Source organism: Orcinus orca, chromosome 1, assembly GCF_937001465.1.
Source record: "Orcinus orca chromosome 1, mOrcOrc1.1, whole genome shotgun sequence".
Classification (NCBI taxonomy): domain Eukaryota; kingdom Metazoa; phylum Chordata; class Mammalia; order Artiodactyla; family Delphinidae; genus Orcinus; species Orcinus orca.
Window position 1 is genome coordinate 113,029,035 of NC_064559.1, and position 18,040 is coordinate 113,047,074.

The 18,040-nt window shown below is 41.5% G+C and overlaps 1 protein-coding gene across 4 annotated transcripts in view; it reads right to left on the bottom strand.

The window, feature by feature from the left end:
- MAGI3 (membrane associated guanylate kinase, WW and PDZ domain containing 3) overlaps positions 1-10,611 on the bottom strand; it is a 277,553-nt gene extending 266,942 nt beyond the window's left edge. For 2 of the 4 annotated variants that reach the window (XM_004263197.4, XM_033435686.2), the window contains exon 1: positions 9,730-10,608. In XM_004263197.4, coding sequence (XP_004263245.1) covers positions 9,730-10,045 — 316 coding nt within the window. In that variant the 5' untranslated portion in view covers positions 10,046-10,608. Of the gene's footprint in view, positions 1-9,729 lie in introns of all 4 variants that reach the window. The other 2 variants (XM_004263198.3, XM_033435700.2) reach the window with 1 other exon arrangement.
- Between the last annotated feature and the right edge of the window lie 7,429 nt (positions 10,612-18,040).

Below are 18,040 nucleotides of genomic sequence, written 5' to 3' on the forward strand. Positions count from 1 at the left end.
TGATTCCTTCCAGTTGAGTGACTGACTTTAAGCCCAAATAGAAAACATATAGCATGAACACTTGAAGAATAAGAGGTGCCCGTATTCCACAGCCTGCTTTAACTACCTCTTCAAAGGAACCACCTTACTGTGCAGTACTTGAAGGCTGAAAGAAGAGAGACTGACTTGAATACCATGAGTTATTCTTCTGTCTAGCTTGGCTAAGTTTTATTTAAGCCAACTATACTTTGAACAGAGTCTAAATACTTATTAAAAATTCCTAATTCCAAAACACATTCTTACATTCCTCAGAACATTTTCTAGGCTACTTGTCTCAAGATAAGTGTGCTAACACACACCTTCCTGGGGAGTGAATTTTAGAGCAAGTGAACAGGAAACACAAGAACAAGATATCCTTTCTAGTTTCAAGTACACAATTTTCACAAGTATATTAATCCTAAAAGTATCTGAGCTTTTACATATACCTGCTGAAAATATTTTCTGACAAAGACAGCCAGAATTAAGGCTATCAAACAGATTTTGTTTGATTAGTAATTCTTGGGAACAACCGCTTTACCATGCAGTTGAACTGTAAAGATTAATCTGCACTGCCACAACTTTGTTTAGAAACAGAACCAAGCAATGAAGCTTTTAAGTACTTGCCCAGTGTTTTACTGCATTTAACACCCACTCAAACAATTTAGAACTGTGGGGTTTTTTCCTTTTAATAGAGAAAAGGGAAGTAAAAGAGATTTTTCAGATATAATGAAATAATATTCTATCTGGAATGCAAAGAAGGAAGACTCAAAACTGTTTCAGTTCATAGTCCTCCTGTGAGTCTGTCTGACCTTCTACATGCTGATCTTTCCAAACCTCAGTTTTCTCATGTGTAAAAGGGAGATGATAATCCCCAGCTCATACATGAACTTTTTACAGGAATGCATGTATGCCAACACACACATTCTTATAAACCAAATGAGATGGGTGTATAACACCCTGACATATGATGGTTACTCAATAAATGGCAGCTAGCATTATCATGACAAGTCCCCAAGTCAGAATATTCCTATTAGACTTAGAGCAAGGTTGTCAACTTAGAGTTGCCACCAAAGGGAGGTTGATGTGTCACTTCACTTGTCAGCATTACATTGTGAGATAGCTCTAGTGAGCAAATCTAACTCTATTCAGAGGGAACTGAATCATTAGCATGTACATTCCAACTTAAATCAAACACTGAAATCAGTGAATAGTATCCTTAGCTAAAATTAATAATATTTTACAAAGTGTTCTGCCAAAAGCTACAGAGGCTCTGTGAGGAAGACTATATATTAGTTTAACAGATTTTATGACTTAATATATGGAATTAGTATTGGAGAACTCTGGTCCTAACAAGCTTCTGAAGTAGGAACTGAAATTTTCCAAATATCGTCTAAAGATACTCCAAGAGGGACATAAACCAACCTAAAAATCAAAGCCCCTTCTACGATTCTTATTGACAAATCACACCCAATTCCATGGATGTTTGGTTTTTTGCACAGTAAGTGTACTTACCAATAACCTCCCAACATTTAACATTCACTAAAGGTTCAACTATCAGACAACACTTGGCAAAACTGCAAACTCCTACTGTGTATGTCATACATAAAGTGAAGGATGTTAAAATTGTTTTTATGGCAAAGTTGAAGACATTAATACCATAATTAGACTATAAAAATAGCGAGAAAAGATATTCAGAGTACCCGCCCCTCTCTTTCAACCCTCCACCTCTACTCTAAGTACCTCTGTGGAGGCAGAAAAAAACTTAACAAAGGTGGGTCAGACTTTATCCTACAAGTACAAGTAACTTTTTTGGTGATTAAACAGATTCATATTTCACTCTTAAGCAGTATTTCAAATTTAAGAGTCAGTGAAGTAGTTCCTTTATGTATAACTTCTATGAGATCACGGTTAAAAGGTAATATTGGGGAGCCCTTAGAAATAACACAATAATAATTCAGTCTTAATTTATGTTTAAAAAAGACCATTGTTTTAAAAGCAAAACATCTTAGAAAGCAACTGGTTTAGAGTTTCACTTTCAAAATGGTGCAACATTAAGTTTTAAAAACGGCATTAACGGGGCTTCCCTGGTGGCGCAGTGGTTGAGAGTCCACCTGCCGATGCAGGGGACACGGGTTCGTGCCCCGGTCCGGAAAGACCCCACATGCCGCGGAGCAGCTGGGCCCGTGAGCCATGGCCGCTAAGCCTGCGCGTCCGGAGCCTGTGCTCCGCAACGGAAGAGACCACAACAGAGAGAAGCCCGCGTACCGCAAAAAACAAACAAACAAAAAAAAAACTGCATTAACTAGACTAATTTTCTCAATGTCAAAGATAATTAAATGATCCTCCAAAGTATTCTATCTACCTAAGAGCAAGCAGCATTGATTTAGAGAATCTTATTTGATATAAAAAATTCAAAGAAAACTGAAGAAAAACCCAAGCTGCACTTTTAAATTATGCACATTAAGGTAGCAACACCTCAATTTTTTAAAGAGCCTGCATTTAAAGAAAGCAGTTTTTAGATAAAAACATCAAAAATGATCATAATTGATAAAAATATATCAAAAATGATAAATATTTGAGTAAAATAAATGCCTCAGTTGCAGTCTACAGCCAATATCTGGTCTTTAAAAATGAGAGCTTTATGACAACCGTGTACTGTTGTTGGCTTCAAAGTAGGAGAGATTAAATGTTTTAAAAGAGGCCATTTCCTGCAGTGCTGTCTCCCCAGCATCCATCTTTTGAGGAACTACCCCTCCCTTATCTCTTGGAGTTCTGGTACAGTTATTAATCACACTATACTTTCTATACCCAGCTGCAAAAGCGGACATGTCACCAAGGCCTGACCAATCAGGATACCCATGGCCCTCTCTCCACAATGGGTCTGTGATGAGCACAAGGCCAATCAAAGTCTCAACATAAGATTTGATTTGTTATTGGAGTCCAGAAAAAAGATGAGAAGTTTTAAGGACTTTGTATGATTTGGGGGGTTGAGAGCCACCTTTCCTGCTACCCAGAGTGGAGCTCAGAAGGAGGCCAACCTGGAGGAAAGAAAGTCAAGAAACAGTCCTTGAGAACATGAGTTTAGCTCTTACTGTCCAATGCCTGGGTTTTCATGCACATAAGCCAATACATTTCTTCTTAGCCTAAGAAGTGTTTCTGTCAGGATTCTCAGTACAGAATCCTTACCAATACAGAAACTGACATGAATCGAAATTTCTTTCTCTTCCTGCTGAAATCTAAGCTATAAAAAACAAAGCCAATTTAACACAGTTCTATTTAAGTTCAGAAATAGAGCATTTATTAATAAATGCTTATTTTTTCTCCCTTTTGGAGTATTTTCATTTCATAAAACTACTTCTGTTAAATGTCATCATGTATAGTAAAATCCCATTTTTCACAGTCACAGGTAATTCCCAATCAGAACAACAATGAGATACAGGGTTACCTCTCACAAACTTCCCTGAAGCAAGAAAAATAATTATGTGTTTAAAATTCTCTGCAAAAAAATACAGCAAAGGGCCTAAGATGCCAGAAATTTTTAATTAAGTAGATCAGTTACTGTTCATATTGCATACGCAAGACGGGAAGAAGGAAAGCTGCTAAACAGAATGCATCCTAATTATTAAATATGAAGCAAAATATCTTTCCAATTCCCATTACACAATATTAAAAACCCCAAATAAACTATAACAGAAAAGTTTAACCCTCTACATTCCTTACTGAGTCTCTCAATAGCATTAAGCTCCTTACCAGCATTATTTATAGAAGAAAAAACATTTCAAGTTCTAATTAAAAAAAAAAAAAACTTATAGGAGACAATTCATAACGGAACTACCTACACATTTAAACAATATGATTTTCCCTGTATTTTCCAATTATTCTATAATGTGGGTTTTGTGCTTTTACACACATGAAACACACACAAAAACTCCTGATATGGACTATACTGTAGACCTTTCTGTACTGAACATTCTTGCCCCATGTTTTGCTCCTCCTCTGCTTCTTACCTACTACTGAGAGGATCTTAATTCCACTCAACCAAGATATCCATCTTTCAAAGCCAGGCTGAGTTCAAAACTCTTCATAACCCCCTCCCCAACTATCCAAGTCAGAAAATAAGCGCTGGTGGTAAAGACTCTAACAAGACATTAAAAAGAATGTACCCTTTCTTTCACTTCATGTACACATTTAACTTCTATAACTCACTATGCATACCCAGGTGAGGATAAAACGTATCTCTTTAATGCAAGCAAACTACTTCATCTGGTGTTCAACAAAAATATAGCAATTGGTTCCAGCACAGGTGGAAAAGCAGGCATGTAAGACTCAGCCTAAAAATGGTACAATACAAACACAATGTATAAAATACAAAATTGTATTGTAAAATACACTGTAAATAGAACACAGATACAATGTATTTTAAGGGCAATTTAAGCTTGAGAACTTTGCAAAAGATAATTTTGTTTATATTTGATTTCCCTCTTTTTGTCATGACTTGAGCACCCTTTCTCTCCAAGATGCAACTCCTCACCACTTTTTAGAGCAGCATGCTGAACAGCCAATTAATTATCCCAGTTTCTGCCAAAATTCATACTAAAACTTAACTAAAGAGTTTTGTTTAAGTACTGGGAGCAAAGTGAAAAAGGTAAAATCCTTACTACAGGTATTGCTTACCAATGAATCATGAAGCTCCCAATAAATTGAGAGCTTCCTGAAAACAGAGGCCATTTCTGACTCATTTTTATATTTTATGTTTTTATATCGCCAGTGCTAGCTCACACAGTGGGTTCACCACTAAATGTTTGAGAAGGGAATGAATGTGCACCAGTAATAGAATGTTTATTTTTTCTCTTTATAAAGTAAAATAAACACTTTTGGGAAAACATTCCGAATAATATTTGTTCAAGGAGAAGAGCAACGAACTTGCCTCTCTTCCCCCACAAACAAATCTCTCACGACACCAGCCTCCGAGGTACTGAAAATCTTACCCTTAAGAACAGTTTTAAATTAATGGCATTCACTCTTCCTACCAAAATGTAGTATTGCAAGGAGATTATTTCTCAAAATTTTAGAAGAGAAACAAAACTAATTATAGAAGACACAGTTCTAGTCTTCAATACCAAAAGTTATCCTTTGTCGAATCAAAACCAACCAAAAACTGACTTGGAAATTGGCAGAGTTTGAAACTGGTGGGTAATATTGAAGTGGTTCATAAAAATGAAGTTCTCCTGCAACACACTCCCCAAACACTAAGTGCCCACAAAATTTACGAGCACTTAGGGGTTATATAGTAAACACATTATATGAAACTATTCACCTGAGATTATGCACTGACTTCATAAGTCAGATACTTGAACAAATGAAGGAGATTTGTTTTACCATATATGCGTGTGTGTGTGTGTATGTATAAAGAACAGGGGAAAAAAAAAAAAAAAAACACTGAACTGTGTCTCATAACAAGAGGTTTTAAGAAGTACATCCCAAGATCTCAGAAGAAAAACAATTTATATTCCTCAGGAACACAGAGTTATGTTCCATAAAAATCAGTTTCAGCATTAAACTGAATAAAATAAAAATGATTTGAAAAGTGAAAGAGCCAAACGTTAAGAGTTTGTTTGTTCTGCCACTGTGGTGTAAGCCCAATAGTCATCTGAATTGAAGGTGCCAATGAATAGAGTCCAGAACCCAAACCTTGAGTTATTAAAACCAACTTGAGACCCCAAAAATTGTTACCAAACTTTCAAAAAGCAGGAAAGTTTCAAATTTAAGTTTTATCAAAATTTGATACTATTTTCCCTAACAAAGGGGCTGCCTCACCCAGTCTCTTGTTTCTATTGTTTAAGAAAAGGTATCCAGAATTTTTTTGTATTGCAAACCTCCGAGGCTAGCAATTTCTCTCACCCTTCCCTTCTTTAAATGTTACAACCACCTAAAAAGAACTCACCACAAGTCCCAAATAACCCACTAAACCAAAAAGAGTAATAAAAAGATCCAAAAGTTAAGAGAATAAAGGGGTAGAGTTATTCATTATTGGCATAACATAAACATCCTTACCTAAATAAAGATGTTAAAAAAAAATCCTTACTTGAAAGCATTTTGTAATGTTTCTTCACCAATGGGGAAAGTATTTCTAGGAATGTGCTCATTTTAACAAAATTCCCTTATAAACTGGATGCCTCAGTCAGTGGTGAAGACTTTTACCTACATTTAATTAACATTAATTAACATTAAACAAGATTCAAATTAGCTTTTGTTTAAACAAACTGAAAGATTGTTCCTCATGATTTTTATCTCTAGATATAGTATCAGACAGGGTAGCAAATGCACTTTGTGCATAAAGCAGTAGATAAGGACTTCATATACTTACTGTGTCAATACTTAATCTATGGAATAAAGTCCACGTAATTTACAACCACTGAAAATGTGTGTTTAAGGTATATGAAGCAAATATTCCATAAAACTCTGCACGATCATAGTTTGGGGAATTTTAGAATAAAATTAACTGCTTCTATCATTAATCAGAATAGAAATTGTTTAAAAATATACTCTGAAGTAAAATCAAAGAAACTAATCCTGGTCACAGGACTATATCATGAAACAATTCCACCAGAGGTCCAAAGTTCACCTTCCTTTACTACAGGGAACATACAAAGTTCAAATTCAAGTGAAACCTTTTCTCTTGCAGGAAAATAAATGACAAGGTTGTAATTAAGAAACAGGTGAAAATTTGAGCCAAGAATTAGGTGGAGCAGGAAAGTACTGAATGCTAAGTACTACATTAATAATAAGAATTCAATGAGAAATTTCCTAATTCTCTCACAAAAGCCTCAGATTAGGAACCATATTTTAAAGAGTTACTTTCAAATCTCCATTAAAGATTAGAACAAAAGAAAATAAATAAATAAAACCCCAAGTCAAAGCGAAAGATAGTCACTACCAGAAAGAACCCTTGTTAAATCATCTGGGTGAGGGTACTGGCTTTGGCTGAGCTCCCTTTAAAATCTACTAGATGAAAGGAGAAATCAAGAAAGAAACGGCGCTACACCAGTCACGTCCTACAGTCCAGCTCATCCTTCCACTGTGGACTCTGTCAGAAGACAATATGAGGTCACTCCCCACTAATAATACATCTTACAGAAATGGCTGAATCTACTCTTGCATTGTGCTAGTTTCTAAATGGCATGTTATAACCATAATTTAATAAAGAGTTATTAATCAAGACAAGAGACAAAGTGCTAATAAGTACACTTTAAAATACCTTATTAAATTGAAAAATCCATTTCTCTCACAAAGTTTAGATAAAAGGAAAGGGAAAAAACCTCCAATGTGCAGGGCAAGTTCCTTTTTAAATTCCCTTACTCTGTATTTTCATACTTTTCAAATTTAATCCCAACAGTATAAAATCTTTGTCTCCTCTGGAGATAATATATATGCTGCTTATAATCACACTCAAAGTTTTACAAATAACCTCTTCCAGTTCTTAGTTTCTAATATTTAAAGTCATGTGCTTAAACCTGCAAAAATCTTGCTACTTTATAGCAAATGTTGTTTATGTAAAGCCATTTAAGAAACAATTTAATATAATGCCTAACATGAGGCTATTAAGAAACAAAGAATGCTATTTTTCAAAGAAATCAACAACTTGCTTAGAAACAAGAATATTAGTCTCAGATGACATATAGTGGTATCCTTTAGAAATTACTGAAGCAGAGTGTATCTTTAAAAAATAGGTGTACTATTCAGAACTTTTATTATTGATTACAAAATGTGCTATACCCAGTACACTTTATTTTGGCTAAATATTTAAAATAGGACAGTATGCAAGAGGGAAAATTTTTATTACTACAAAAATGTCAACTACATTTTGGGGCTTTTTTTTTTTTTTAACACAGTTAAGTAACATCACTGAATACACTCTAAACTTTAAATTATTTTCTTAAATTTTATATAAAGGCTGAGAAAATGAATAACATGCGGACCAGACTAATATCAATGAAAGACACATTTTCCCAGTCTTCTAAAAGAATCACAATAACTTGAGAATATATCAACTTCCTCCTCTATCATCTTTTAAACTATTTTTGAAAATAAGTTATACTCTTGTATATGCCCCCAACTAATCAAAACAAAACACAAAGCAATGATGCAAATGTTCTCATTACTCCCTAACTCATGGGATTTGAACTAAATCGCACTTAGACCAGTAATGCTGTATATATAGTATTTTGCATATTACAGAGAGTGCCTGACTGGCTGAATTATAGTCCCCAAAGCCTTTCCTCTACCCTTCACATATGGCTCTAAAAGTTTGAATTAAGAAAGAATTTTTTAATTCAAAAAATATATATATATATACAGAAAAAGATGTTTGAAGTCTGCCAAAGTTTTTAAAATAATAAAAAGAAAACCTCACATAAACCCATAAGCTTAAAATGAATGTGATGGAATAGACCATATGCAGAAAATCTTAAGATTGCAGGGACACGTGAGTGTGTGTGTGTATACATCCACAATACACACACATATGGATATTGCAGCACAACCATCAGTTCCCATTAAGCCTAAGGGCTACTAAAGAGATATTTCTAAAGTGAGCTGCTGATAAAGAAAAAAAAAATGTGAGGGAAACAACATGTTAAATTTTTCTCCAGAATTTTCTAGCATTTTGCAGTGTAGAGATGGACTGATTTTTCTAGCCCAAGTTATAATTAAGCAGACCATTATATTTTGATGCACTGTATATTCAGTAGAACACATTCAGAAAAAATAGTTTGATTTCTATTAACGTTGTAGTCATAATTCTCTCCCCTACAAACATCTCAGGAAACAATCACATTCTGCCAATGGTGAAACCAGCGATGTTGTCAACAACAAACACATGAGGGCTATTACCTCCTATCAGATATCACTGTACGCAGTCTGATCAATGCTTTGAAACTGGCAAGTATGCCATAAACGTAACGAGCTCTGCAGCAGATTTTACTAATATAAAAGACACCTGGGCAACAGCGGCCTTTGCAACCCACCACTTCAACAAAATTCCGTAAAATCAAAGATTTACAAAAGATTTTACTCCTAGGAGGCACCTAGAAGTCTTCTTTGGAAACCCAGACTATTCAACAGCTCCCTGCAAGAACACACCATTCTGCCACAAATCGCATATTGCACACCATCGGTACCCAGACACCTGAACCACCTGGGCTGACAAGAGTTAGGCTGTCAGCTCGGAGGTATTGCTAGTGTGCAAGAAACACTGAACCAGCTAAGCTCTCCCAGGTACACTAGGTGGTAACCTTGGCACCAAGTGCCTTAGTAGTAAAGATCTTTTCCCCAATTATAAAATGCGCTAAGACTGTTCCAACGAAAATGCTACAATCCTGAGGACCTCTTCCACAAAGGAGAGCAGAAAAGGGCTGGTTTTTTCCTCTAGTCAAAAACTGCGGTGGGAGATGGAGCTACAAATTAAGGAAACCCAGCTTCTGGTGGCAATCCTGTGACAGCTAGCACAGCAGCCCGGCCAAGCCAGAGCTCAGTTTTCCTACCGGCAAAATGGGAATCACCACCGCCACCCCTCCCCCTCGACAGGGAGCCCGGCACACCCAGGAGGTCTAAGATTACCTCGGACGACAAGCGGTGGGGTGGGGCCGCCGCTCCCCAGACGCCCACCCCGGACTCCCCCCACCCCGCGACAGAAAGGCAGGGCTGGCGTACCTGGCTTCACAGTCTTGAGACGGATGGGTTCGCGGAAGTGGCGGATGACAGCCAGGGTGTCCCGGTTGGTGAGCCCGCTGACAGGCGTCCCGTTCACCTCCAGCAGCACATCCCCCGGGCTGGGCGCCTTGCCCGAGACGACGCAGCAGGTGCCCCCGCCTGGCTCCTCGCGGAGCCGCCCCAGGTAGGGGAACTCGCCGCGCTCCGCGCCGCCCCGGATCTCGGCGCCCAAGTCGCCCGGGGGCCCGGCCCAGGACACCGCGCACTCCTGCACCTTGCTGAGCCAGTGCTTCTTCTTCTTCAGCGTCTTCGACATCCCGAACCCCGCTGCACCATGGGGGAGACCCCGCACGGGCGCCGGGGGCGCCGCTCCGGCCCCCTCTCACCCTGGGGGCCCCGGGTGGCCCGCGCAGCCCGGAGAGGGGGGCCTCGCCGCTCCGGCGCCCCCCCCCCCCGACCACAGCCCGCTGGGGGCCGGGCCGTTCCAAGCCCCGAGACACCCCTCGGACGCCCCGCCCGGCGGCGCTCCCCGGGGCTGGCCGGGGTCCGCGAGGGCCAGCCGGGTTAGGCTGAAGAAAAGAGAAGGGGATTGTCCCCGGGCGTCTCCAGAGGGGTTTCGGGCGGGGTCACAGCCGACCGCTGGCCCCCGGGCTCCGCGCCGGAGCGGCGGGAAAGGCAGAAGCAGGGGGGCGGGGAGGTAAAGGGGGAAGAGCCGGAACGGGAAAAATCCGTCGGGGGCGCGCAGAAGCGCGCGTAGACCCGTAGCAGGATCGATCGTGGCCGCTGCGGAGCTGGAGCGCTGAGACCAACGCCTGCCCAAGCTGCCAGGAAACTGCCGCTTTCAAACCCGCCGCAACCTCCTCCTCCTCCCTCTTCCCTTCCCCCCGCCCTCGCCCATCCCTCATCCAGAGCCCCGCCCCCTCCCGCCGCGCGGCGCCCGGCGCGCTGCCGTCACGGGCCAGGCGCTTGGGAACGAGCCCCGCACTCGACTCCCTCGCCGGGGATTGGCCCCCGGCGGATAGGAGGCGGACCCTTGACGAGCACGAGAACCACCGATTGGTTAGTGAGAGTGGATGAGGCGGGCACTAGGATGACTGAAGTTTAAAGAGGGTGGAAAAAAGAAGTTTGAAGAGTGAGGGAGGGAGAGAGGAGGGGCTGGGGAGAGGGACCGGCTCCAGATTGCAGGCTGAGAGAGGCCCTCCGTGCGGCGGCCGGAGCCAGGAGAAAACTCGGATAGGAAGAGCAACCGAACATCCCGAGGTGGAGGCGTGGCTGGCAAGCCGGGGGAGGAGCTTGGAAGCCTGCACCGGGCACAGAGAAAAGCGGGTGTACTTTGAAGGGGAGACGACGTGCTGAGTCCCAAGGCAGAGGTGGCGGAGCCTCGGGGTGGCCAGTTACAGCCGACCACTTACAATGAGTAGATGTTTCTCGTTCGTTCATTTCTTCAACGGAAGTTATTGAACGCCCATTGAGGCAAGGACTCCGGAGTCTGGTTGATGGAAGGTAAAATAGAGTCCTGCATACTGCTGCTGTGTGACCTCACGCATATTAGACAACCTCTCTGAGCCACGGCATCCTCGGCTGATAAGTGGAGATAATTATACCCTTCCAAGTTGTGAAGATTACATGAGGTACCTATAAAACATCAGTGTAGTGCCTGACAGGGGGTGGGTACTTCTTACCCTTTAGTAGCTGAGGAGGAGTAGGATGACTTTATCAGACATTGTGCTAGATACTGGGGTTCAGGGATGAAGAAAACGGAGGTCCTGCTTTCTAGGAGGTCACAGTCTAACAGGAGAGACTGACAAGTAAGACTGCTTGAGATGAGGTAGGGTGGGGTGGGGTTGAGGTGGATTAGGAACCAGCCTAGTAGCTAGCAGACCTGGGCTGGAGTCCTGGAATGCTGCTTACCTGCTGTTTGACCTTCACCAAATCTCAGTTTCAAGTTTAACTCACCTGTAAAGGAGGTGGAGCGAGAACTAACAGTGAATAAAGGACATCTTAGATCCCTTCCAACACTAATTTTTCACAAACAGTTCTTGAGCTTTCTCTCCTCCCTGACTTGGCTCACACTCTCCCCTGTCTTTGTATTTAAAACAATTCTATCCCTCCTCAGCCCAAATGCCATCTCTTCCAGGTCGCCTTCTCTGATACCTTGTCCTCAGGTGGAAAGTGTTTTCTCTGAGCTATGATACTTTCACTTTTGCAGTATGACACTTATTTATGTAGTCTCCTGTCTCCTTTTAATGGTTGGGGAAAGCCCTTATTATTTAAACTATGAATAACTCCACAGTATCTCACCACATCTCAGATAAACTGGCCCAAGCTTCAACAGCAGCAGTGATTTTGTTCACACCATTGTATCAGTCAGGGCCTAGGCAGGAAACAAATGGTACTTTACAAAGATGTAGACAGGGTGTGGGAAACGACAAGAGAAATGTGGAACCCTGGGGCTATAAGCACCTAGAGCTATAGAAGCAAGGGGAGGGAACAGTTACCAAAACTCATCACAGAAAGGGCAGCCTGACAGGAGCCTGTGACCTTCAGTCAGGGATGCAGTCAGCCTAAGTAATCACCCAAGGACAAAGCTGGAGGATTGATCTCTCACCTCCCTCCTCCATCCTCCTGCTGGTACATCCCAATAACCAAATCCAACCAGGAGCCAGAGGGCAAGAGAGCCTTTTGAAGCAGCCCCTATCAGTCAATCACACAGAGAAGAGGAAGCAGCCCATCTGGAGAGAAAAAGGGAAAATACCTAGCACAGACATCATGTGGATTGCTCAGATTTACCCAGATCTGAGGCAAAGCTGGAGTATTTTTTTCTGAACTACTACCTACATTAACAGATTCCTGGGTGAAGTGGTGATAACCTCCACCTCATTTATTTTTGCAGCAGTTCTGGGAAAACACCTTCCCTGCCCAGATTTTATCCATCAGGATACCTTTGGCCACGAGGAACGGAACATCTAACAGTAGCTTAAAGCATGGTGTTATTTATTACATCTTTAACATGAGGTTCAGATGAAAGTAGTCTCGAGATTAGTTCAGCAGCACAATCATATCATTAAGCACCCAAGCTCTTTTTGTGCCTGCTCTCTAACATCACGTTCATGTTGGCTTTTATCTCCAGGCTTGTCATCTCTAGATTGCAATGTGGCTGCCACAGCTCCAGAAATCACATCCTCAGAGGTCATTGTACAAGCAGAAAGGGAGGAAAAGACACCACTGCTCCCATTTTTATGAAGGAGAAAAATCTTTCCCAGACTGCCCCCCACTCCATAGAATCTCCCTTATTGGCCAGAAAATGGTCACGTGCCCATTGCAGACCAGTCACTGACAAAAGAAAATGGTATTGCCACAGTTCATTAATTATGAGTCACGCCCAAGCAAAATAGGAGTTCTGTTTCAGAGGAGAAAGAGGGAATAGTTGTTAAGTAGGCACCCAACAGTGTCTGCCACATGCCTTAACCAAGAATAAGTTATATTGACGTTTTTTTTTAATTTATTTTATTTATGTATTTTTGGCTGCATTGGGTCTTCGTTGCTGCGCGCAGGCTTTCTCTAGTTGTGATGAGCGGGGGCTACTCTTCATTGCGGTGCGCGGGCTTCTCATTGCCGTGGCTTCTCTTGTTGCGGAGCGCGGGCTCTAGGCATGTGGGCTCCAGTAAGTGTGGTATGTGGGCTCAATGGTTGTGGCTCATGGGCTCTAGAGCGCACGCTCAGTAGTTGTGGTGCACGGGCTTAGTTGCTCCGTGGCATGTGAGATCTTTCTGGACCAGGGCTTGAACCCATGTCCCCTGCGTTGGCAGGCGGATTCTTAACCACTGTGCCACCAGGGAAGCCCATTACATTAACTCTTAACAGAAAACTGCAGTGATCAGGAGCTTGAGCTCTGGAGTCAGACTGGAAATCTCAGCTTTTCTACTTACTAGCTCCGTGATCTTGAGTAAACTTTAATCTTACCTAACCTCGGTTTCCTTATCCACAAAATGGATATAATAAGAGTACTCACCTGAGTTGTGAGAACTGAATGGAGCTATTTGAGTCAAGCAAGCACTTAACATGCGGTCATATAAACGAACACTCAAGTGACTTTAGTTTGTGCTAAATAGTAATATTTGTGACAAGGCCAAAGGCATTGATCAATCACCTTTATAACTCTGTAAGTATTCAATTCACTCATCTTAGTAAGCTTAGGTTCAGTTTTAAAATAGTCTAGAGATAAGCTGCCCACCCCAGTGAATTAATTCTGGTAGGATACGATTCTGGAAATTACTACATAATTAAAGGAGTCACATTGCAAATGTCTCTCTCTAAAATGGCACCTAACCAAATAATCAGATCATATCCATATTTATCATTGTTTCCCAAACCTAATGGTTGGCTTGATAGTTGTGATTTCCATAGGGGAATATTAATAAGCTAAATAATATGGAACCTGGTTTAACAACAATAAATGATACAGTTGAATATGATGATCTCCAAGGTTTCTTTGGGCTACCTCTATCCATCTAATCTATGGAGATAAAGATAGGTGTGTTTCAATATGCAGAACACATGAGTTAGGTCCCAAGATGGCTACAGTGGCTCCAAATAACAATATCCAATGACTGAAAGGAAGTGTCTCTCCCTTCCTCATTTCGTTTTAGTAGATCAAGGAAACCTTTCCCCAAAGGCCCCAGCAACACTTTCCCTCCAGCTCATTGGCTGGACTTGCCCAAATGCCCTTTCCTAAACTAAAGATGCAAAGGGTAATGAAATACTTTTATCCAGTTTGCCCCTCTAGTGCTCAGAGGGGGATCCAGTGTCTTGTAGGCTGTATGGCTGCACAATATCTGAACACAGTTTGGCGGGGAGGAGGTCTTTTAGCAAATATGAAGGGGAGAGATTGCTCGATTTGCTTCTAATTTACATACACTCACACACACATACACTGTTTGACAAGGTGGAAAGTTTTGTTTTATAATATTGCCGACTGTTCCTAATGAGAGTTAAGTATACCCTGTAAGTGGAAAACTTCAGAATGGCAAATATAAATTCTCAAATTTTCTCAGATGATCCGCACTTAGTTACTCCTTTGTACAAGCAGAGATGCATCATATTGAGGTTTGTGTGCTGACAGCTCCAGGGAAATCACTCACATCAGAGTCTCTGTGAATAGTGCCCCTGGAGTCGTGTGTGGCACTGTGCCAAAGCGAGGCAGGTGTAGAGAGAAATTTTTATTTATTTTTATATTCTCACTATTTCTTTCATGGAAACCTGAATCTCTAGTAACAGTCAATCAAATCATCATATTTAAGAATGAAGTCTTTCTTAAGTATTAAGGTGGCAGAGGGTAGGGGAGAAGTGGAGTGGAAAGATAAAACAAATATTTGCCTTCTATACAGAATACAGGAACATTTATCCTGTTCTTATTCCCACAGATGATAATAAAATCATCTTGAATTTTAAAAATTCTGATCCACAAAATCTTTCACTGCCTTAGAAAATGTTCATACTGACCTGTATTGTGGAAATTATATATGTAATGCAGCCTAACATGAATAGCCTAACTGAATTTGGGATTAATTATCCTATTGTATCTTTATATTTTATTAGCATTTTTATTTGCCGAGGCCTATGGGCTAATTTGTATGCTAATGCTAAATATATGCTCACTTATGAAAGCAAATACATGGAAAATTTTCTTTCAGTTAGACAAACTAATTTATTGTTAAAATCTGTATCACTATGTTTCATACATAAATGTGCATTTTTGCCCATAGGTGCACTTCCCTGCAAATGACCAAATGCATCCAGCCCAGATTCACAGAACAGGAACATTCAGAACCAAGTACAGTGCCCACATGCTTTGAAAGGGGGGTTAGTTAAGCAGTCAAGTGTCAAGTCTGCCAGACAAAGCAGGACAAAGAGAACATTGAATGAAACAGAAAATACCAAAGTAAACCATCTTTGATATTTCAGCTTAAATACAACCTCCTGCTCAAGACCAGCCTGAATTCCCACAGCTGGGTGTCATTTGGATGTCATCTCATCCTTCTCCAAAACCAATAGCATGTTGTCGCTATGTGTTTTCCAGTAGACCTCAAGATCCTTGAGGGCAGGGTCCCTTTCTGATTCATTTGTGTAACCCCCATCGGGCTGGGCCCTTTATCTTTAGTGACCACTCATTCATTCATTCATTCATTCAAGTACCTGTTATGCACAGGCATTGTTTCAGGTGCTGGTTTACAGCAATGAACAGATGTACAAGGTCCCTCCTTTCATGGGGAAGAAGACAGTGTAGGGGAGGAAAACGTTTTCCTCAACCCTCTTAGAGTCCCTGGCTGGATCTGAAAATTAAACTGGCAAAGACAGATTAATAGGAGAAAAATATAGAGGACTTCCCTAGTGGTCCAGTGGTTACGACTTCGCCTTCCATTGCAGGGGGTGCGGGTTCAATACCCGGTCGGGGAGCTAAGATCCCACGTGCCTCATGGCCAAAAAACCAAAACGTAAAACAGAAGCAATATTGTAACAAATTCAATAAAGACTTTAAAAATGGTCCACATCAGGGCTTCCCTGGTGGCGCAGTGGTTGAGAGTCCGCCTGCCGATGCAGGGGACACGGGTTCGTGCCCCGGTCTGGGAAGATCCCACATGCCGCGGAGCGGCTGGGCCCGTGAGCCATGGCCACTGAGCCTGCGCGTCCGGAGCCTGTGCTCTGCAACGGGAGAGGCCACAACAGTGAGAGGCCCGCACACCGCAAAAAAAAAAAAAAAAAAAATGGTCCACATCAAAAAAATCTTTAAAAAGAAATAGGAGAAAAGTATACAAATTTATGTAATATAAGTTTTGTAATATACGGAAATGAAGACCAGAAGAAATGGTAAGCCTGAGTATTTTTATGCTATTGATGAACAGTGGTAAGTCGTGGGAAAATATGATAGGGCAAAGAGGATGAGCTAAGTGTAGTAAACTGGAGGAATTTAGCAAGGCCTGTCTGCTCAGATTCTTTCCCATTATCTGTCCATCTTGGATATGAGGATGTTTCTTTTCTGCAGGCATAGGGAGGGCACCTCTCACCTGAGAGTCAGATGAGCTGTTTCAAGGATGAAGGCCAGGGGTACAGAGAGAACTTCCTGCTTCTGCCGGTTTCTTCAAACTCCTTCAGCTTAAAATATTCAATATGCCAAATTGCCATATATTGGGGTATTGTGTCCCGAACCCCTCCAAAGAAGATATACAGGTTGCCAACAAACACATGAAAAGATGCTCAACATCACTAATCAATAGAGAAATGCAAATAAAAACTACAATGAGGTATCACCTCACACCAATCAGAATGGCCATCATCAAAAAATCTGCAAACAATAAATGCTGGGGCTTCCCTGGTGGCGCAGTGGTTGAGAGTCCACCTGCCGATGCAGGGGACACGGGTTCGTGCCCCGGTCCGGGAAGATCCCACATGCCGCAGAGCGGCTGGGCCCGTGAGCCATGGCCGCTGAGCCTGCGCATCCGGAGCCTGTGCTCCGCAACGGGAGAGGCCACAACAGTGAGAGGCCCGCGTACTGCAAAAAAAAAAAAAGCGCAAAAAAGAAATCGCTGGAGAGGGTGTGGAGAAAAGGGAACACTCTTGCACTGTTGGTGGGAATGTAAATTGATACAGCCACTCTGGAGAACACCTTAAAGAACTAAAAATAGAATTACCATATAACCCAGCAATCCCAATACTGGGCATATACCCTGAGAAAACCATAATTTAAAAAGAGTCATGTACCAAAATGTTCATTGCACCTCTATTTACAATAGCCAGGACATGGAAGCAACCTAAGTGTCCATCGACAGATAAATGGATAAAGAAGATGTGGCACATATATACAATGGAATATTACTCAGCCATAAAAAGAAATGAAATTGAGTTATTTGTAGTGAGGTGGATGGACCTAGAGACTGTCATACAGAGTGAAGTAAGTCAGAGACAGAAAAACAAATACCGTATGCTAACACATATATATGGAATCTAAAAAAACAAAAACAAAGAAAGGTTCTGAAGAACCTAGGAGCAGGACAGGAATAAAGACGCAGATGTAGAGAATGGACTTGAGGACTCGGGGAGTGGGAAGGGTAAGCTGGGACGAAGTGAGAGTGGCATGGACATATATATACTACCAAATGTAAAATAGATAGCTAGTGGGAAGCAGCCACATAGCACAGGGAGATCAGCTCGGTGCTTTGTGACCACCTAGAGGGGTGGCATAGGGAGGGTGGGAGGGAGACGCAAGAGGGAAGGGATATGGGGATATATGTATATGTATAGCTGATTCACTTTG